Source organism: Cinclus cinclus, chromosome 12, assembly GCF_963662255.1.
Source record: "Cinclus cinclus chromosome 12, bCinCin1.1, whole genome shotgun sequence".
NCBI classification, from domain to species: domain Eukaryota; kingdom Metazoa; phylum Chordata; class Aves; order Passeriformes; family Cinclidae; genus Cinclus; species Cinclus cinclus.
Window position 1 is genome coordinate 14,398,289 of NC_085057.1, and position 21,004 is coordinate 14,419,292.

The 21,004-nt window shown below is 53.6% G+C and overlaps 2 protein-coding genes across 6 annotated transcripts in view; one reads left to right on the plus strand and one right to left on the minus strand.

The window, feature by feature from the left end:
• The first annotated feature begins 1,625 nt into the window (after positions 1-1,625).
• On the plus strand, positions 1,626-13,456 carry BAP1 (BRCA1 associated protein 1). Of its 5 annotated transcripts, none has more exons than XM_062500710.1 (17): positions 1,626-1,707; positions 4,079-4,108; positions 4,207-4,261; positions 4,933-5,065; positions 5,460-5,579; positions 6,024-6,085; positions 6,157-6,299; positions 6,850-6,928; positions 7,570-7,693; positions 8,011-8,128; positions 8,503-8,693; positions 9,036-9,169; positions 9,765-10,237; positions 10,360-10,517; positions 11,131-11,223; positions 11,725-11,797; positions 12,090-13,456. In XM_062500710.1, exons 1-17 carry the CDS (start codon positions 1,671-1,673, stop codon positions 12,221-12,223), a joined length of 2,157 nt encoding a protein of 718 aa, XP_062356694.1. In that variant the 5' UTR covers positions 1,626-1,670; the 3' UTR covers positions 12,224-13,456. The 5 variants fall into 5 exon arrangements, 4 of the variants coding, with proteins under 4 accessions (XP_062356694.1, XP_062356695.1, XP_062356696.1 ...); XM_062500711.1 differs by having other exon boundaries at positions 10,360-10,463; XM_062500712.1 differs by having other exon boundaries at positions 7,624-7,693.
• A 288-nt stretch (positions 13,457-13,744) lies between these two features.
• The window catches only part of DNAH1 (dynein axonemal heavy chain 1), a 66,238-nt gene continuing 58,978 nt past the window's right edge, over positions 13,745-21,004 (minus strand). The window contains exons 62-77 of the mRNA XM_062501036.1: positions 20,665-20,890; positions 20,383-20,578; positions 20,034-20,185; positions 19,309-19,509; positions 18,776-18,916; positions 18,192-18,350; positions 17,633-17,764; positions 17,276-17,446; positions 16,676-16,855; positions 16,422-16,598; positions 16,079-16,249; positions 15,749-15,879; positions 15,260-15,404; positions 14,801-15,007; positions 14,197-14,431; positions 13,745-13,866 (exon numbers count right to left, since the gene is read on the minus strand). Of these exons, the coding sequence (XP_062357020.1) occupies positions 13,745-13,866; positions 14,197-14,431; positions 14,801-15,007; positions 15,260-15,404; positions 15,749-15,879; positions 16,079-16,249; positions 16,422-16,598; positions 16,676-16,855; positions 17,276-17,446; positions 17,633-17,764; positions 18,192-18,350; positions 18,776-18,916; positions 19,309-19,509; positions 20,034-20,185; positions 20,383-20,578; positions 20,665-20,890 (2,746 nt within the window). The remainder of the gene's footprint in view (positions 13,867-14,196; positions 14,432-14,800; positions 15,008-15,259; positions 15,405-15,748; positions 15,880-16,078; positions 16,250-16,421; positions 16,599-16,675; positions 16,856-17,275; positions 17,447-17,632; positions 17,765-18,191; positions 18,351-18,775; positions 18,917-19,308; positions 19,510-20,033; positions 20,186-20,382; positions 20,579-20,664; positions 20,891-21,004) is intronic.

Consider the following 21,004-nt stretch of genomic DNA (forward strand, 5'->3'; position numbering starts at 1 on the left):
ATTGATCAGGAACAGAGACCAGAAGCAAACAGTCCCCTAAAGAGTCCCTCCTTTTGGGGGGACTTTTTCCCTGCTCCCAGTATATCTCTGGGGTGGCTGAGCCTGGTCCTCCTGGCTAGATTTACCACTAAGGTTGGAACAGGAGAGATTTTTGTCAGGGTTGCACACAGCTTTCTGCAGGCTTCCAGCTTTGTCTCTGGTGATCACCAGCCAACTGAGGCAACCTGTGTCCCCAGAAACTTAAAGGGGCTGAACAGCCGTGAACACACCCTCATGCACCTGAGGGGTGGAAGGAGACATGGTCCATGGGCAGATCCAGTACTGTGCATCTCGGTTTCTGGAGAGGGGAGTGAGTCCTACCTGGGCTTGGCACTGCCCCAGGGGCAGGAGTGGGGTGAGGGAAGCACTTGGGACCAGGGCGTGCGTGGGAACAGCCAAAGAACAAAGCCATGGAGGGGAGGACAGGCCCAGCTGCCCATCCCACTCCTATTTTTATCCCACTTCCTAAGGAAGTGCAGCGCAGGGGCACACGCTCGCCCTGGGAGCCTTCCAGCCTCCAAGGCAGCCAAAGTGGAGCTGCTGGCCAGGTCAGGGCTGGCCCCAGCCAGCAGCCAGCCCTCACACCTCGAGACACAATCACAGAATCGACTGGGTTGGAAGAGACCCGTGAGATCATCGAGTCCAGCCTCTGACCTAACACCACTACGTCAGCAGATCATGGCACTGAGTGCCACATTCAGCCTTTCCTTAAACACCTCCAGGGATGGTGATTCCACATCTCCCTAAGCAGCCCATTCCAGTGTCTGATTATCCTTGCTGTGAATAAATTCTTCCTAATGTCCAACATGAACCTTGCCTGGAGCAGCTTAAGACTGTCCCCCTCATCCTATCTTTAGTTGCTTGGGAGGAGAGGCTGAGCAGCACAGTCCCTCATTACAGAGCCTCATCAGCAGGGCAGTCCAGGCTGCTGAGACTGAGTCCCGTCATCATCATCCCCAAACAAAGCAACCAGGCAGATAGACCCGTATTGTTGTTCTTGCTATATTTTTTTCTGTCTGACACACATTTTCAAAGACTCTGTTAGGAGCACTGGGCATGCCATCCTATGGGATGTTGCAAATTTCTGGTAGAGGCCACCTACCCCCAGCAGTGCTGTGAACTGTTACAATGCGCAGATCGTCCTTGCAGGCATGGGGGCAGAACTAAAGAAGTATTCAAGTATCACAATTAAAACTTACAGGCATAAAATTACAGGCAAAAACTTCACAAGCATGTGCCATTAGCTATATTTCCTAGACAATAAAGGGAAGTAGCAGCATAGAGTGAGGAAAGGAAGAGAGGTGGCCATCAGTCACCAGAAAACACACAGGAGTGAGATGTGAGAAACCCTATTGTTTTAGAGGCAGTAAACTCTAGACATCCATCCTTCCTGCACATGCTAGGCCAGAAAGAAGAACGCCCGAGCATTCCTTAGCGGAGCAGCTTTCCAGGGAATCCCGGGCCTTCCCCGGGGCCTGCGTGGCGCCCCCGCCCCTCGGACATCACGCGCCTGCGCGTGGCCACGTGTCGCGGCAGCGTGACGTCACCGCGCGCGATGACGCACAGGGGCGAGCGACCGTGGGTCCCGTAGTCGGGGCCGGACATGGCGGCGCGGCCCGGCCCGCGGGAAGATGAATAAGGGCTGGCTGGAGCTGGAGAGCGATCCCGGTGAGCGGGGGCGCGTCACCGCGCAGCGGGCAGGGCTGGGGGCGGGCCGAGGAACAGCTCGTAAGCGGCAAAGGGGCTCTGAGGGACACACGGGCAGCGAGGCCTGGGCTTGGGGGGACGTGGGGGACAAGTCAGGGAGGCTGCAAGGGGCAGGCTGGGGGTGTCTGGCGGACGAGTGGAGTTTTAGGGAGTGGGATTTGTGGTGCATAGGTGGGGTTTTGGGGGTGGGCTGGGGATGGGAGGTGAGTTGGAAAAGTTTTGGGGGGGGGGGCTGCGGGTATGGGATATGCAGGTGAAGTTTTGGGGATTTGGGGCTGTGGGTGCATAGGTGAAGTTATAGTGGTGTCGGTGTACAAGTGGAGTTTTGAGGGGGTGAGGTGTGGGGTGCAGGCCTAGAGTAGAAGGGTGCTGGAGGGCAGGAAAGGTGCTGAAGAGGCCGGCATGAAGAAACTGGGAGCAGGACGGTCACAGGTGTCCCCTTCCCGCTGCCTTGAAGGTAGATTCTGTGGCGGAGTCCCGCAGTTGTTTCATGGGTTGGGATTTCAGGGCCAAAGCTGGTGTTGGCTGAGGCATTGTCTGAAATGTTGTTTTAACCCTCTGAGTCACTGTATTGTGGAACGGGGTTGTCCTATGGAAGGTTGGGAGCTGCTCTCTAGAATGGGGTGGTGAGTTTTGGGGCCATGGGTGAGGAAATGTTACCTGTGGAATTATACTTGTCTCTTGTGCTCAGTAAAGGACTCTGTCTAGTGTAAGTGTCCCAGTCACCCCCAGTTTTGCTGCTCTTTATTCCCTTATTGGTACTTGAAAAATTCTGGAATCATTCCCATCCTGTCCTTCATCATGGCAAAAAGTCCCAGGACATGGCTTGAATCCTCACAGCTGGGAAGGAAGGTTATTTGCTTGGGACACAATCTGTCTGGGCAGAGGCAGGTGTTTTTGGATATGTGGAGGTTTGGATGCAGGGGTGGCAGCTGGGGCAGATGTTAGGAGTGGCCCACGTGCTGCTCTCACTTCCCATGAGCTGAGTATCTTCCCACTGGCTCTTGTCATGGGTCTTGGGATGAAATCTCTGGGTGCTTTTCTGGTCAGGAAGGGTCGGTAGATCCAGTTTTGGGGGCTGGCTGCTAGGTGGGGAAGAGAGCCTTGGGGACACCCAGGCTGCTGGCACAGTGTTATGTGTGCTTGTGGACACCAGAATGTGAGCCAGCCCGCCTGTATAATTTGGGATGGGTGTTTGAGTGTTCCAGGAGAGGTGTCAGCAGCAGAACTGTGCCTTTTGTGGATGCTGAGGTAATATGAAATACTGAAATGTGTCAGAGAAAAAAGTGGGGCTGGAAGGGACCAGGAAGGTGATGGTGTTTGGTATAATGCCCTGGCCTCCCACTGGTTTGAAGCATGTTATTTCCACAGTATATTTCTTCTCACTGACAATTTTGTAAGAAATACAGTGTTTTCTGCTAAATTAATGAAGACTTTTTGCTCCCTGGAGTTTCCTCTCTGCTTTAATAATTTTAACTTTGGTGTAGAAGCTCCTTGGGCTCTTCTTAATTGAGCCACATACATCAGGGTCCTTAAATCCATTGCTTACAGGAATGTTTCTCAGGATTTAATCCTTCTTATCCCTGGACTTCCCCCCAGGCTTTCAGCAGCCTTTATAAGGGAGCTAAAAATGCAGATTTGTTATTCCAGTCTCGAACTCAATCATTCCATGTGCAGAGTGGTGACCTGAAAATTGGGCTGACTGCTTTTGCTTTGGCATCATAGTGCCAGCTGCTGCTCAGTTGCTGATACCTGATAATCCTTGTTTTCTTGCTGTTGTCTCTGTATTTTTGGTTATGTCCTCCTGAATTTTTTAGTCACTGGCTGTTGGATTTGGTTCCCCCAAAGAGACGGGGAGATGACAACAAGCCTTTCAACCCTTGGACTTTCCTGCAGCCCTGTGGCTGTGATCTGGACTTCCCCTCACTGGCTTTCATTAACATGAATAGAAATTATATATTTTTAAAATATCTTGTGATATCTACAGCCATTTTTCTTTCTGGTTACAAGTGCGTGTGTGTCATTTAGGTGCTCCCTGCTGCTGCTGCTCACTTGGCATCTGCAGTGGGTCAGGATGCATTGGGCTCTGGAAGAGTTGGTTCATGTCCTCTTGAGAAAGAGGATGATCAATGGGGATGGAGGGGTGAAGGGAGTTGGAGCACCTCTGAGCTCAACAGCCCCACTGCTGGGACTTGGTGTGATCCTGGTGCCACTTTGCTGTGGATTTTCTGGCTGTGCCTTGGACCATGTGGGACTCTCAGGGGATGATGACAGCAGATTTCCTGTCTGCTTTCTTCAGCCAGAAGTAACCTGTTGATTTTGTTCTTTTCAGGCCTTTTCACACTCCTGGTTGAAGATTTTGGTAAGTCCTACAAACTTTTCTGAGAAGTCGGTTTTGTGCTTGACATTACCCTGTCCTTTCTGGTGAGCTTTACACCAGCTTCTCTTCTTTGTCTGCAGGGGTCAAGGGAGTGCAGGTTGAGGAGATTTATGATCTTCAGAGCAAATGCCAAGGGTGAGTCAGAGGCCTGAGAGTGTGAGTTTTGTTAAGCAGAATGGTCTGTGGGTCTGGCAATTCATCACCAGGAGTTCAGAGGGGCCTGTGTGAGCTTGTCTGTCTTGGAGATCAGAGCTGTAGGTGATGGACCAGGAGAGCTTTATCTGGTTTGGGGCATGTGGGAGACATCCTCCAGGGGATTCATCTCCCTTTCACTGTGGAGAGGTTGTGTAGTTACATTGTGAGCTTTCTCCTTGTCCTGGTGCTGTGAAAAGGCTTTGAGGCTGTACCTTCTTAAAAGCCATTGCTGAATTCCTCTCAAGAATGAATGCAAGGTAAGTGTAAAAGGAGAGTCATTCAGTGGTCAGGCACTGTTCTGTTGGTCAGTCATTCCAGAGAGGAATTTCCAGTCTCTCTGTCTTCAGCCTCTTAAGACTTGTCAAATGCCAAAGTTTTCAAGCTTGATTGTTGGCTGAGCCTGGAGCATCAGTTGCAGGAGTGTCCTCAGAGGTGTTGGGCTGGGGGGATTGTGGCAGGGATGGTCACTTCCAGAAGGATGGCACTGGTTGTTCTGCTTTTCCTCTCTCTCTTTGCTCTGCCTGTGAAACAGAAGGTTTCTGATGCCAGGCAGAGCAGCTCCACTGGTGTGGTTGGTCCAAAGTGCTGCAGCTGCTGCTTTCTCTCTGCAGCCCCGTGTATGGGTTCATCTTCCTGTTCAAGTGGATTGAGGAGCGCCGGTCCCGCCGGAAGGTCTCCACACTGGTGGATGAGACATCGGTGATTGATGATGACATCGTCAATAACATGTTCTTTGCTCACCAGGTAGGCTCCAGGCAGGGGGAAGGTTTGTGTGGGGTGTCTCCTGTGGCAGTTCAGGGAAGCAGTGTGCTACTGAGAGGCTGCACTGATCTTGTCAGTCATAAGGGCAGATCTTCTTTCCTGGGAGCACCTTCCCTGAGCTCCAGGTTGGAGGGAGTCCATTGAGGTCTGGGGGACTGTGGTCTGCACTTCGAGCAGATGTTCTTGGGGCATGGTGAGGCTCACTAACTGATACTGACTTCCTTCCTTCCTGTGAGAGCTGAGGTCTGGTCACTGCTCTCACAAGTGTTCATGGTTTTTGCATCAGTGTTTTCAGTTGATTGTTGTCAATACTGAGGGGTTGTTGAAAGGCTGCCTTATTCCAGCTGGTTAAGGTGGTCTTTGTGTTACTCTCCAGCTGATCCCCAATTCCTGTGCCACCCATGCCCTGCTGAGTGTCCTCCTGAACTGCAACAATGTCGACCTGGGCCCCACGTTGAGCCGCATGAAGGATTTCACCAAAGGCTTTAGCCCTGAGGTAGGGGCAGGGTCGGGCAGGGCTGTGCAAGGGTGGCACAGGTTGCTCTGTGTCTTGCTCCCCTCTCGGGGTGATGCTCTTAAAGAGCTGGCTCCTTCCCTACCCTCTGTGGCTGCACACTGCAGCAGGATTGCTCTTCTCTCACATATCTGTGCCTTGCCTTGCTCAGAGCATTGGTCCCCTTTAGACTGGGCACAGCTCTGAACCTTCTATCATGTCACTCCCTGTAATCAAAAGTTCTCTCTCTGTCCTTCAGACCTATTGTGAAGTTCATCTTGCTTTTTCCATCTTAGACTTTACCTGTAACTCAGAAGAGTAGAAGATGTGCCTGGGGGTTTCTGTCCTGGTCCTGTGGGTAGATGGAGGGAGGGACTGGAAAGGTAAAGCATTTTGTTTGTTCCCTGTCACTTCTCAGTTCTTCTCCTCTCTTGCTGTTGGCTGCAGAGCAAAGGCTATGCCATTGGCAACGCCCCGGAGCTGGCCAAGGCCCACAACAGCCATGCCAGGTGAGTGAGGGGTGTCTGCAGTTCTCTGTCTCTGGAGGAGGCAGACTCTCCATGACCTGTCACCTTTGCAGGCCAGAGCCACGGCACTTGCCGGAGAAGCAGAACGGGATCAGCGCAGTGCGGACCATGGAGGCTTTTCATTTTGTCAGCTACGTCCCCATCAAGGGACGACTCTTTGAGCTGGATGGGCTGAAGGTCTATCCCATTGACCACGGTAAGAGCCCACCTGTCCCTGCTCGCTGACATAGGTTAATAGCACCCTGGTGTGTCCAAATGTATGGTTTTTTCATTGCCTCTTTGTGTTAACTGGTGTTAGTGGAGAATCACTCCAATGGCTCCCACATTTGTCCTGAGTTTTGACAGCTAATTTTGGAGTCTGTGCTGGGGACTGTACCTTGAAAGCAGTTATTTCTAAATGCATTGCTTTTGTTTCTCCAGCCTTGACATTTTCCTCCCCAGCTGCTCAGGGCCATGAGGTCCTTCAGCTCTGAAATAACTTCATATAGCAAGGAGAATTTATTTACTCACTCTCTCCTTGTGCCAAATTAACCACTGTGTGTTGAGGCAACCACTGCAAACAGATCACACTGGGCTGCCTGGGTTACTCCCCTCTCTTACAACTTGACCCCTCAGTTCTGTCTTTCAGGTAGCTATTTATCTCTGCCAAGTTTCTGTCTGTCAGCCCCTTTGATAAGGTACCCACTTCATGTACGTGGTTTCCTTAAGCATGCTTTGCTAAGTCCAGCTCTGTCTTTTTACCACAGGGCCATGGGCAGATGATGAGGAATGGACGGACAAAGCCAGGAGAGTGATCATGGAGCGCATTGGCCTGGCCACTGCAGGGTAATGTCCTGGCCCATGGGGCAAGCACTGGCCCCTTGCCATATTTTCCTGAATGATTTGTACTGTGGTTTCTGAGTGGCAGGTTGTAGAAGTAGGGGTGGAGGTTGCCTATGGAGAGGTGTAGGTGCTCTGCCCCTTGCCTTCTCGCCTGCAGAGCGTGCAGAGAAGCTGCATTCCTTATGTGATGCAGAGTCCCTGCAAATGCTGCACAGAATTAAGAGTGGCCTGGTTAGGTCCTGGTTAGCTGAAGTCCATAGGAGAAGGAGTGGTGCTTTTGGTCTTGAGCTGGGCCTCTTGGATGCTTGGGCATGATGGTGACAGCATCAGGTTGCCTAAAGATGTTTTGGAATCTCCATCTCTGGAGACATTCAGAAACTGTCTGGATGTTATGCTGGTGACCAGCTCTGGGTGATACTGCTGGAGCAGGGCTGGAGCAGTAGTCTCTTCCCACCTCAACCAACCTGTGACTCTGAGAGTATTTTGTGTGGTAGCTGAACCTTGTACTGCTTCATTAGCCACTGTGAGGTTGACTTGGTTTTGGGAAAAGCCTTGGTAGTGTTGGTATTAAAATGCCCAGGCAGGAGGTGGGGATAGGGTTGTCACCATGATCCCGTGGCTGAGGGCTGCTGCCCTTTCTGCAGGGAGCCGTACCACGACATCCGCTTCAACCTGATGGCTGTGGTGCCTGACCGGAGGATGAAGTATGAGTCCAAACTGCACATCCTCAAGATGAACCGCCAGACTGTGCTGGAGGCCTTGCAGCAGGTAGGACAGCCCAGACCCTGAGGGAGTGCAAGCCTGGTGGGAGGAATAGGCTTTTTCAGAGCATCTACCTGTGCTGCCAGGGCCCTGGTTTTAGGGGTTTTGTTCGGCCTTGGGAAAAATCTTGTGGAAAGAGGAAATAGCCAGCCTCACTACTTGGCCATTGCTGCTCACCTGGCAGGTGGCTCACCTGTGTTGTTTGTGGGCTTGGGCACTTGGTGTTGGCTCACTCCCATCAGCTCTGCAGTGCTTGAGTGGGAAGGATGTGGTTTGGGTCATTGCTGGTCCAGCATGCAGTTTCTATGTCATTTGCTTTCAAGCTTATCCGAGTAACTCAGCCTGAGCTGATCCAGACCCAGAAGTCTCAGGAGTCTCAGCCTGCTGAAGAGGCAAAGCCAGTCAGCAGCAAGACCATGACTCCAGAGAGCACTCATCCAGGTAGGACCTTGTACCAGCAGTATTACCAGCCTGGCCTGCCATGGAGTGAGCACAGGGTGGTGACAGCAGCTGACTGACCTGGGCCTTGGGGCAGTTTTATTGTCAGCTTCACTTTCTTTTCTGTGAGCCCTGCTCCATGTGCATTGTGTTGGAGTGTGGTGATGCCTCTGTGCCTGGGGGTGTGTTGGAGGGTGTGAAGCTTAAAAGTGGGAGTGCTGGAGCTTTGGGACACTGGTGACAGATGGAGGTGGTTGTGGTGGTCTGGAGGAGTGTAAGAGTTCTTCTCTCATCTGGGTGAGTAAGGGGTGGTAGAGGACATGGAGTGAAAGGTAACAGTGCTGATGATGAAAGGCTCTGCTGTGCTTGTGTGGCAGATGGCACCGATGAACCCACCAGCCAGGGCCACCCCACAGCCACACAGAGCCCACCCAGCAAATCCAAACCGGTGCCGAAGGCAACAGCGAGTGGCATCAACGGGGGGGCCCCTCCAGCAAACCCCAACCCCATTGTGCAGAGACTGCCAGCCTTCTTGGATAACCACAACTACGCCAAGTCCCCCATGCAGGTAGGCTGGAGTGCCAGGCTAGTGGCACACCTGATTCAAGCTGAGCTCTTTGCCTGCAGTCCTTCATCTCTGTGGGACCACAGCTATCAGCTGGCCTAAGCACGGGCCTGCCTTGCAGCCAGCCTGGCCCAGCTCTAACCCAGGCTGGGAAGGGAGAAGATAAAGACTGAACTGACAAAGGAGGTTAACATTAATGCGGGTAAACTGAGCAAAAATGGGGAAGGGTCCTTGTTTCCTCTCAAAAGAGCCAAGTTCTAGTGTTGGGCTGGACCAAGGATGAGTCTACTGGGTTCTTCCTCCTTGCCCTGCTGCCAGCAGGCCTTCAGCAATGGTGTGTTGCAGGAGGAAGAAGACCTTGCAGCAGGAGTAGGTCGCAACAGAGTCCCAGTCCGACAGCACCAGCAGTACTCGGATGATGAGGATGACTATGATGATGATGAGGAGGAGGAAGTTCGTAACACCAATTCAGCCATCAGGTGACACCTTAGGGTGCAGGTGGGGGGCTGAGAGCTGACAATTGCAGAACCATCAGTGAGGACTTCCCTGACATCTTTCCTTAGCTCTTGATAGTTCTGTTCTTCTCTTCATCTGCCATTTTACTTTTCACTCACTGGGTTTTGTGAAGTCCTTCTGTAGCTCTTTACAGCCAGCTCTGAATTTCAGCTGCCCTGAGTAACTGTGTATTGGCAGCAGGCTTTGGGGTTTTGAAAAACCTTGGTTCCGCAGTGCCGATTGTCAGTTCAGCTCCTGGTGACAGGACTGGTGTGCTTGGACTGCTGCTAAGGCCAAGAGGTTGGGGCCACAGCAAGGGAATTTTGGGGGCTTTGGAAAAAGAGCAGGGGTACACAGCACCCTGTGTCCCCCAGCAGTGTAGGGATCCCTGGGACAGTGGCTTAGTGGTGCTGGGGTGCTGCAAGAGAAGCTGGTGGCATTACAGTTGATGTTGAAGTGTTTCAGACCTTGTTTCATCCCAGCAGGCATCCTGAACTGCTGAGCACAGAGCTGGCAGTGTCCATGCTGGACCCCCACCTTCTACCAGCTGCTCACTTTCCCTGCTATGTTTGTGGGCAGGTACAAGAGGAAAGGGCAAGTGAAGCAAGAGCACGTGGCAGGGGCCGCAGATGGCCAGCTCTCTGTCCTGCAGCCCAACACCATCAATGTCCTGGCTGAGAAGCTGAAGGAATCTCAAAAGGATCTTTCCATTCCCCTGTCCATCAAGACGAGCAGTGGGGGTGCTGCCGTGGCAGTGGTCACCCACTCCCAGCCCTCCCCCACCCCCAGCAACGAGAGCACGGACACCGCCTCCGAGATTGGCAGCGCCTTCAACTCCCCACTGCGCTCTCCCATCCGCTCGGCCAACCCCACGCGCCCCTCCAGTCCCGTCACCTCCCACATCTCCAAGGTGCTGTTTGGTGAGGAGGACGGGCTGCTGCGCGTCGACTGCATGCGCTACAACCGGGCTGTCAGGGACCTGGGGCCCATTGTCAGCTCCGGGCTGCTGCACCTCACCGAGGATGGCGTGTTCTGCCCACTGGCTGCTGCAGGTAAGTGCCTGCTTTAAGGAGGTGGTGTCTTGCCTGGGGTGACAGGACAATGTCCTTTGACTTAAGGGGTGGATGCCAGTCCTTTGTGATGGCTCCTAATGCTTCCCTGGCCCTGTGTGTAGATGGGAAAAACTCCCCCTCTTCCATCAAACCCAGTGAAGAGGCCCCGGTTGCGATCAAACTGGAGGAGAAGGATGGCAGTGAGGCCAGTGACAGCAAAGAGAAGGTGGGACTTGGCAGGACCAGTGATCACCCTGGGGGGGAAAAGTATTCTCCCAAGGTGAGTTTTGTGCTGCGACAGCCCTGGGAACGTGGAGCTCACCCGGAGGTGCAGCAGCGCTGGCAGTGACTGAACTGCATGTGTACGCTGTCCCCTCGCGTGTCGTCGCAGCCGTGCCTTGAGGCACAGGGCAGTGCAGGTTTTGTGCCTTGTGTCATCTCGGGGACCTTTGCCTTGGTAGTGGACAACAGTCCCTGTCTCTGTAGCTGAGATGTTCAGCCTGCTGTGCTCTCCTCTGGGCCAGGAGCTGGTGAGATCCTACATCCTCAAGTCCCAGCCCTCTGGTACCTTCGCAGCCTGTCTATGCCCTCCCACCAGGGGTAGGATCAGGCTCAGGCAGCACAAGTGCACCAAGGGCTCCCTGGAGGAGAGCTGGGTAGAAACTGATATTCCAAAGGGAAGCCTTCAGATTTTGTTTTTGAGGGGAAAGCAGGCCCTGGGGGGCAGAGTGAATTCCCTACAGCAAACTGATCTTGTTTTCTCCTGGCAAGTGTTTTCCCTTTGACGAATCACCCCTCTCCTAACACAGAGAGGAGCGCTTGCCAGCTCACCCTGCTGTCTCCTGGGCTGTGGCTGGGTCTGTGCTCATGTTTGGTCTGCTTGATACCGGTAGGAGCTGCTGGCGCTGCTCAAGTGTGTGGAAGCAGAGATTGCAAACTATGAGGCCTGCCTGAAGGAAGAGGTAGAGAAGAGGAAGAAATTCAAGGTGTGCTTTTGGCTTGTTTGCACTGCTGATTTAGCTGTCCAAAGGCTTTTGTCTGGGGTGGTTTTATGTAAAAATGGAGGGAGAGTGGTTCAGCTGAGAATGGCGATAAGGAGTATTCAGAGTCTCTTCCCTGTTACCAAACAGCCCAGCAGGGCAGAGCTCTTACCAGGATAGACCACAGCCCCAGGGCAGTACTGGCAGCCTGGGGGAGGGTGATACAGTGCTGGACTGAACATCAGCACTGAGAGGAGGCAGGGGAGAATCAGCAAAATACCTCTCCCCAGCTGCCCTTTGTGGAACATGCTGGCATCTGAACTGGGATGGAGATAGACCCAGTTGTGCGCTGGCCCAAGATAGGCTGAGGGATGGGTCCCTTCCTGCTTCAGTCTCCTTAGTCTGTGGGCTGGGCAAGGCATGCCATTTCTGTCCCCTGTTAACCTTGAACTCTCCCTTCTCCCTGCCCCTTGATTGCGGATTGTATGTGGATTTGTCTCATTGTAGATTGATGACCAGAGAAGAACCCACAACTACGATGAATTCATCTGTACCTTCATATCCATGCTGGCCCAGGAAGGTGAGCTGTGGTGATGGGGCAGAGGGTTTGGGTTCAACCTGGGGAGATGCACTGAGCATGATGGAGCAGCAGCTGGGAGCCTGGGCCTCTCACCCTGCCTGGATTCCTGTTTAGGCCAGGGCTAGGACACATGCTGACCCCTAGTCTGGGGAGCTACAGATCTCTGATTTCTCCTTCCAGTTTATAGTCCTAGGAGGTGCCCATGATGGCTTTTGAGTGAGAGAGGCAGAGCTGCCCTGTCCCATGGGTACTCCCAGCACTCCAGGCCCGTGTGTATGTGCTCTCCCTGCAGGCATGCTGGCCAGCCTTGTGGAGCAGAACATCTCAGTGCGCAGGCGGCAGGGAGTCAGCATCGGCCGCCTGCACAAGCAGAGGAAGCCGGACCGCCGGAAACGCTCCCGCCCCTACAAAGCCAAGCGCCAGTAGCCAGAGAGCCAGGACTGAGAAACAGCAGTTGGGCTTAGTGGCTTTGGGCACTGGCACTTGGATCTATGTTACCCTTTGCCCAAGGAAGAGGGACCACAGTGACAAACCTTCTGCCCAGGTGGAGCCTGGGGACAAAGGAAAATTGGATTTTTCTCTGCACCTAAGCTGTGAAAGGCAATAACCTGTCTGGAGGAGTCCCTGCAGCAGAAGGGAGTCTGGAGAGCTCAGCTGCCTGATCATGCCATGGCAGCATGCAGACGTCATCACCTCCATCTCAGTGCTCTGGCTGAGGACTAACTGGAGGGAAAGAGCCCACCCAGCTGGGTCTGGCATTGTGGGAGTGCTGGCAATGCCCATGTGAGGCTGTGCTGGCCACAGCTGGCTGTGGCTTATGTCCTCCTCTGTCTGGGCCTTCAGCTCTGTGCTTCCCTGGGATGCTCATGTCTGTGTTTTCTATCCTTCTCCCTCCCTTCCCCAAACTCGTTTTTGGTCCTAACCCAGGCTTTGGGCATTCTTAGGAAGGTGGCTCCAGGACAGAGCTGCTTCTGCCCCATGCCTTGTGCTGGCTGAGCTCCTGGGGATGGTGACACCTTCCCAGGGTAGCTTGACTCCCCAGTGGGCCATGGCAGCTCTGCTCCTGGATGAGGGTGGGCCTTGGGCCCAGCCCTCTGTGGTGCTGCTGGGGGTGGCCTGTGCCTCTTGCTGCCCTGGCTGCTCTCCTTGGGACCAGCTGTGCCTAGGGTCACACAGCATTGCACCAGGCCCAGGCCCCAGAAAAACCCTGTGAATTATGAACAGACCAGGTGCATATGGGGGCCTTGGTGATGCTGGGCATGGCATGAGGCTGTGGCTTGGTGAAACCTCTTGGCAGGGGGCAGTGTGGCTGGTTGCTGTAATAGTAGAGGTGGAATGGGGACAGTGGAGAAAGGAGCCCATAGCTTTCCCCCTGGCTGGCTGCTAACCAGAGCTTGCTGGTACAGCCTGGCAGCTTGTTGCCTCCTGCCAGCCCCCAGGAACCTGGCAGAAATCTGAGATATCAGAGGTGAGCACTGCTCTCCAGTGATGTTCTGGGATGGAGCTGCCACAATACGTGTACAGATCTTGACTATGGAATGAAACAGTTCTTTTGGTATTTGTTGAAGGATAGAAAATCCTTCTGTCTCTTGCTGTGTCTGATATCAAGTGCTGTAAATAATGGATCTGTCTGAAGGAATAAAGCTATCCTGTAATGGCCAGCGTGGAAAGGGGTGTGTGAGGGAAGGGGGTGGGGGGCAGTGGGACTGGGAGCACCACCTGCCAGCTCCAGGCCCTGTTATTCCTGATGGCAGCTCCTCTGCGGTATAGAGATTTGAAGTTATCATGGGGCATGCACCAACACCAGGCTAAATTTATTGACACGCTTCAACAGGGGACAGGCACGACTCACCTCAATAGAAGGAAGGCCAGAGGAGAGGGAGGCAGCAGCCTGGGTCAGGCCTCCAGCTGCAGTGGGTTCCTGGGCTGGCTGACGGCAGTCCCTGGCTAAAAGTCCAGGGCACAGATCAAGGCTGTGCCCCGTTTGATCCAGTGCTTCTCTGGCTTGTCTGTAGGGATCGCCACAGCAATCACATAGTTGGTGGAGTGGCCCGTTGTTGACAGCGTGCCTGTAATGGGGGAAGCAAGGGTGAGAGGGCAGTGGTGCTGCACACAGACCCGGGAATCCCAGACAAGTGACCCCAGCCAGAAGCCCTTGTCCCACCCTAAGCCAGATGCCTGGCTGAGCAGGGCACTGCTGCAGAGCCAGGGTGCCTGGCTGTTCCATCTCCTCTACCACAGCGGGAGAAATTTTTTCTCCCTGGCTGGCCACTGCCAACAGTACCTTGCTCTATGCCCCTGTATGGCAGGAGGAACTCCCCGCTGCCCCTTCCGGGCTGCCCCTCTTAGCTGCTCCTGCAGCTTCCGTTTTTCTGGAAGTCTGCCTTTAGGGCACCTACCTGCACGAGTGAGAGTCTTATAGATGGGGCACAGGTAGGAGCCAGAGTCTGGAGGCTTGCGGTTGGGGACAGGCACTAGCCAGATGACAGCCATCTCCGTGTAGAGCTCCTTGGGGCGTGATTCCGCCAGCTGCCCCGCAGCCGCGTCCCAGCGGGCACCCTCCAGGAACAAGCCGTGGATGTAGCAGCCCACGTCGGGCTGGCGCTTCAGCTCCTTCACCGATTCCTTCATGACCTGCCCAGGGGAGGGGCCCGGCCCTCGCTTAAGGCGTGTCCCTGGGGGCTTAGTCCCCAGAAGCCTCTTAAACAGCTTAGTTAAGCCAGCGCTGCCAAAGGAGAGCGTGCCGCAGCTCTCAGGGGCAGTTTGTGACACAGCTGGTGAAGGGGAATGTGAGCAGGTCTGGAAGCAGAAGCCTCTGCCAGCCTTTGGGAGGTGTCTGGCAATGTGGGTGGGTGGGGTGGGTGTATCCAAGCACAAAGAGGATGATGGGGCCATAGGCAGCTGTGCAGCCTGGTAGTTTCACCTCTTGGGTAGGTCAGGGCCTTTGTGGCCTTCTAGCAGGAGATTCCAAGTAAATTCAGACTCTCCACCTGATTTACTGACCTTGAAGCTAAATGAGATGGTGTCAATGGAGATGACAGACTTCCTGGCAAAGTTCTGCAGTGTCCCGGTAAGGAAGGCCTGGGGGAAGAAGAACCCACTGATCCAGAACACAGAGGGGATCCCATGGCTGATCCAGTTCTGCAGGAATTCAATCCGCTGCACCAAGTCATTCACCCACGATGCCAATGGCTTCAGTGACGGATAGGCCTGTGGGGCACCCACAGAAGGAGATGCTGAATGCAGTCAGGGACAGCCTAGACCTTGTGCCTCAGCTGCTGGGAGCTGCCCAGAGCCCAGGGGCTGGGAACATCTGGGAGCTGCACTAGGCAGGAGACATCTCCATGCCAGGGGACCAAGAGCCAGCTCCATGTGAGACAGCCCAGTCCAGCAGCAGTTGAAAACCCATTCCTCTGGTTTGGGTGAGTTCTGGCCAGCAGCTGAGCTGGCTGGGGCACATACCTTGGCATTCCATATTTCAGGAACAGTGTTGTTGTACAAACTGCTGGCCATCAGCTCCAGCCGAGAGGACATCACAACCAGGCCCTTGAGAGCTTTCAGCAAATCCCTCAGACTTGAGGCAACCTCCTCCAGGAGCTTGTTGTATCTACAGAGAAAGGGCAGAGGGAGCAGAGTGACTCTGCAGTGGTTTATTGCCCATTGCCTGCCCAGAGAGGGTGTGGATCTTTAGCACAAGTGAAGCTCCTCCCTGTAACTCCCAGCCTCAGTCCTCTTCAAACAAAGTCTCACAGCTGCTCCCCCAGCCCTAAATTGCTGACTGTTACAGATGGAGACGGAATCAGCCAAAGGTCCCAGCTGGGACAACACAGTTTTTAGTGTGACTGCCAACCCCACTGGTTTGTTCAGTAGTGAGGTTCCCCAAAGGTGGGTGGCAGCAGGGGTCTGTCTATCTCTGCTGTTCCCTAGAATGTGTTCCCACAGGAGTTTTACCTCATCACCTCCTGCACCAGCACTGTGTTCATGGATTCTTCATAGAGCAGTGGGTATTTTCGGATTACTTCCTGCACATTCATGGGGTTGGGCAGCTTTGCCAGGATGTCCTTGGAGGTCTCCTCTACAATCTGGAAGGAAAGCAGCAAGTGGCAGCATCCTTCTAATCCAGCCCCATGGCTGCTGAGAAGGGGGAGAGCTAATGCTGGCGTGGCAGTGCCATCGCTGGCACCCAGCAGGCAGGGTGGCACCCGCTGAGAGCTGGTGCTTGTGGTCATTGCCCACACTGGGCACTCGCTGCCAGAACAGTGACAGGACTGGGGCACCCACCTCTTCCCTGCTGCGGCCTCCCAGCGTGATGGTCTTGGGCTGCAGCTGTGCAATGGCTCCCAGCAGAGCAAAGGTCTCATTCTGAGCGAAGGTGATGTCAGCATTGTCATGTAAACCAAAAAGCTCCGGGCTGTCATTGAGAGGCAGGCCCTTGACATATTGGAGGTAGCCCTGGAGAGGAATCCACACAGACTGTGAAGCCAAGACCAGCTGAAGATCCCCAGGTTTTTACAAACTTGTATTACCCCAAGAACCTGAAAATGCAGTGGGTTTCAGAGAGACTTTTTGCACTGTGACAATCCCCCTACATCTGTGAGCTGCAGTTTGTGACTTGAGTACTTACACTGAGGTCAGAAGAGGTACTGATCTGCTTGTAGATACCTGATTTGGAATAGGTAAAATCAGGATTTAAAACCTCAGGTTGGTAGAAATCTTCCAAAATGCTCATGATGCACCGCCGGTCCCAGTCATCGGTCACGCGGCCGCCGTAGTTGATCTCCCCAGCTGTGTACTTCAGAACCTGAAAAAGACCCCACCATGATTCTGGCCCATGTCTGCATCATAAGCCTGTTCCCTCACAGGAGGGGCAGCTCTCACCTTGTAGGGAATTTCTGTGTATTCGTTCAAGAACATTTGCAGCTGACTGATGCAGATGCGGAGGTCTCCGTCTGTGAACTCATAGGGGATATTGAACCCCAGAGGCCCAAACTTTCTCCTCTCCAACATGTTCCCATGGAAGAAACAAAGTGACAGCAACAAGGATTTAAACTCTGTGACCTGTGGGAAGGGAGAGTGGCTCAGCTTGGGAGGAGATATCCTTGGAGTGAGTCAGGTCCTGCTGGGACCTGGCAGAGAAAATGTGCCAATTCAGGAGTGCCATCTGAAGCTTGGAGAGGGGGAAACCTGAGTCAGGCTGCTCTGCTGGAAAAGGCCATGGCTCACTCCTTGCTTAAAGAGAGCTGCATAAGTGCCTTATGCCAGGCCTCCAAAATATTGCTGCTTCTGTTTCTCAGAGTAAAACTTCCAAGTGGCCCTTCACAGATATGAGTTTAGTTGAAACACCTCCTTCTCTAGCACGTGGATTCTCTAATGAGGAAGAAGATCTATGCTTGGAGAGAAGCAATATCCAGGTGGAAAGCATATATTGGAGCAGGCGTGGAATGGGGACAACAAACCAAAGCCTGATCTGGGTCTTACCTTGGAGCAAGAATTCAAGAAGTCATCACTGAAACTAATGTAAGACTTGAGCAGGTTGGCCTTGACCCCACGGGGAGGCTCGATGGTCATCTTGGAGCCATTCTGGAGAATGGACACAGGGAAGTGGTTGCTTGGTAGACTGGTGAGCCAAAGGCGAAAGTCCGGATGCACCTGGAAGTCCAGAAGGCAGCAAGTGCTCAGAGGGTGCAGGCACAGTCCCTGCAGCTGCTCTTGCACTGACCCTCTGGTTCTATGAGGAACATATGGATGGGACTGAACTAGAGCTGGGCTCCTCCCGGGCTCCAGCCTCCTGCCTGTTATCCTCAGAGTGGACACCTGCTCAGTAAAACATTTCACCTTGCTGGGGTCAATGCCCTCGATGAGTCTTTCCAATGAGGGCATCCAGCTGGGGGCCAGGTGGCAGTTCTGGAAGAAGACCCAGTTGCCCTGCTCCATGGCACTGTGCAGCATGGCTTCAGCACGGGGGCCCTGCAGAGGCAGAAAGGGAGAGATCAGAGACCCCATGGCATGCTCTGTTCTGCTGAGCAGGACAGGGAGGCAGCTCACTGGAGCTGGGTGGAAGGACCACTCACTGTCCAGAGCTACAGCCTGGCTTTGGACCCATGGCTCAGCTGCACCTTTGCTGTTTGATGGTACAGCAGTTTTTTTACAGCTTGTACAAGCCTGTGAGGGAGGCTGGAGGGAATAGAAGGACTGCAGATGGATTCTGGAAGTTAGAGGGCACTGTAGTGGGAGCTGCTGCAGCTCCCACCCCAAAGGGGTAGAAGCAGGAGGTTGGTAAGGGCCGTGGAACATGTGTTTTCACAGTGCTGCAAGTGTTTGACCTACTTGGAGCTTGGTGAGGTTGATATGAGTGCCAGGACACTGCTGTTCCAGGTATGCAGTGACAGCTCACCTGTCCTTGGCCCAGAGAAATGGCAGAGAGCTTTTGTGTGAACTTCATTTCTTCAGCAAACTTGTAGAGGTCGGCAGCGGGGTCAGTGCCTGGGGACAGCACAAACACCAGGGGGGTGGTGGCAGTGGACTCCCTAAACACGACTGAGAGGTCAGTGGTCTGCAACAGAGAGTTGGTTACAGTGGAGAGGTTGTAGTGGAACCATGCAGCACCTCCTCAGCCTTCCTGGCCTCCAGCTCTCCTCCAAGGCTCCAGCGTCCTCTTGGGTGCCAAGGCCAGGAACATGATCAGTGAGGACCATGTACAGCTCTCCTCTGGCCCCATTATGGTCAGGCCATGAACCACTTTCCCATTTGTCATTTGAACTCTTCCCTTGTACATCTGCAGTATCTGCCCCCTCCTAGTAAGGTTTAACTGGTGGACATCAGAAAAGCTATCCCACATCTAAGACATAGTTATTTCCCCAGCTGTGGGAGGAACACTGTGGCTGCAGAGAGGCACTGTAATTGATGGCCTATTTATCACAATCTCCAGGCCTCCTACGCCATTCCTGTCCCCACCAGCACCTGCTCTTGGCTGCTTACCTGTGGCTCAATGAAGCGCTGATCAAGGTTCAGCACCACAAAGTCTTGCATGGCGTTGGTGATCTTGTCTCCACGCAGACACCTCAGAACCAGCAGCTTCTGGAAGGCATCAAGCCCATCCTCCCACTTCCCAGGCAAAGGCTCTCTGCAAAGCAATTAGGTCCATTTTGAAGGGATGTGCCCAGATCCCACAAGAAGTACCCACGTTGCCTGCAGGCAGCCATTGAGTCTTCATAAGGGACAAGGACCTTCCAGTCCTTTGGCTGAGGTTGTCTGTAGCTCTGAAACCATCAGCAGGCAAGCCAGAACTACTTCCACTGGGGAAGCAGCAAATACTGCTGGGACAAGGCATTGCGATAAGGCTCTGCCTCGGGCAAGCAGTGGTCACCCCTGAGGAGACAAGGCAGTGCCTCATACTTCCCCTTGCATGGCACTGCACTGGGAGCAGAGCTGGCACTGTGGCTGTATCAGCTCCTCTTGCTCTCCCAGGGATGTCATGTGCAGTAGAGCTAAGCTGACAAAGCAGGAGACACTTGCCTATGAGGCTTGTGGCTGTCAAAAATGGTCCTGAACTCTTCAAGGTTGGCTGCAAAATCGTTGTCGAAACCAGAGAAATTATTCAGGCTGCTCAAGGCCAGGATGTCTCCCCACGCTCTCTCATTCAGCCAGGCTGGAGCTGGGTTGTTCTTCATCTCCTTTATGGCCCCTCCTGACAGCAGGTACCGCCACTCATCCTAAGAACAGGATACGATTTGGTCATGGGTAACAGCCTACCCACCTGAGTCCAAGGCACATGGTACCATCTCCAATTAAAATCCTGTAGTATCCTTCTGGCTGTTCTCTTGCCAGGTGTGTGTGTGTGTGTGTGTGTGTGTGTGTGTGTGTGTGTGTGTGTGTGTGTCAAGGAGTTACTGAGCTGGAGGGTCTGGTCAGATCAACATAGTGACTGCTCAGCTGCCACTCTCTGCTAACCCCTGCCTGCTCCCTCTGAACTCATTAACCTTTGCAGCAGTCTGGCAGCAAACTAGCAAAAGCTGCAGGTGATTCAGGCTAGGCAGCTCTGCATGTAGACACAGAGAACAGTTTGAAAGCTGAATAAAGACAGAGGCCCTGTGTTTGTCCAGCAGGCTGCCAAGCCTGTCACTAACCCTGGGGAATAAGGCTCCTTTTCCACCCAGCACACAGTTCTAGGGACTGAACAGATGGTGCTTGAGCTGCCCTGATGGGATCCCTTCAAGGACTAAGGTGACTTGCTCACCATATTGATCATCCCCTCATTCATCAGAATTCGAGCGCTGACCAGGAAGGCAAACATGAGCTTGTGCTTCTCAAAGAGGCTGCGGCACACGTTGCAGTAGAGACTGAAGGTGATGTAGTTGTTGATGTTCTGCACCCGCTCGGTCACCTCATCTGAAAAAAAGGGTGACCAGACAAGGGTGGTAGGTGCCATGGGTGACAGTGATGCTCTCCATGCCATCTCTGGGTTCCTGGTCACAGAGGCACACTCACACCCTGCCCAGGAAGGACAGATGCTGCTCTCACATGCAGACCATGTACAGATGTGGGGTGAGGGAGAGGATAGGAGAGGGGCTGTTCTGGGCAGGCACCTGCTTTCTCAGAGTTACGGATCCCCAAGAGGAAGATGTTGAGGAACCACTCGAGTGAATACTGGTACATGGGGTCCACACTGGACAGGTCTGAGACACAGAAGTAGAGGATCTGTGAGCGGACAGCCACAGGCACATACTGCATGCGGGTGATGTTGATGTCCTTCTCGGTCTGCTCTGCCACCATAACCTTGGCCTGGAGGACAGAAGCGATGTCATGGTTAGTGGAGTGCTGGCAGAGGATGTACAGCAGCAGCAGGGAGAACACCTTTCACTTCTGACCTGGATCTCTCCTGCCTTCAGCTTGGATGCCTCCAACACTTTGATGAGCTCCAAGTCATCTACAGGGTTTCCTTCTGAAGTGCTGAGCCGATACAGGATCTGGTCTTCTATCTCCTTTAGTTCCTGACGCATCTGGGCATTGCTAACAATTAGCTGATTTCTATCTTCTTCTAAGTCAGGCCGCTCTGCAGCCACCACTTCTCCCAGCAGTTGGTCTTCCAAGCCACTACAAGAAAAGCCACCAAAGTGAGGGTGTCAGGTGAGGGGGCAACATGCCCGAGGGTCTGAGGACTGCAAGGAATGAGTCTGAGCAGCATGGGCAACTAATGGGGTAAAAGCA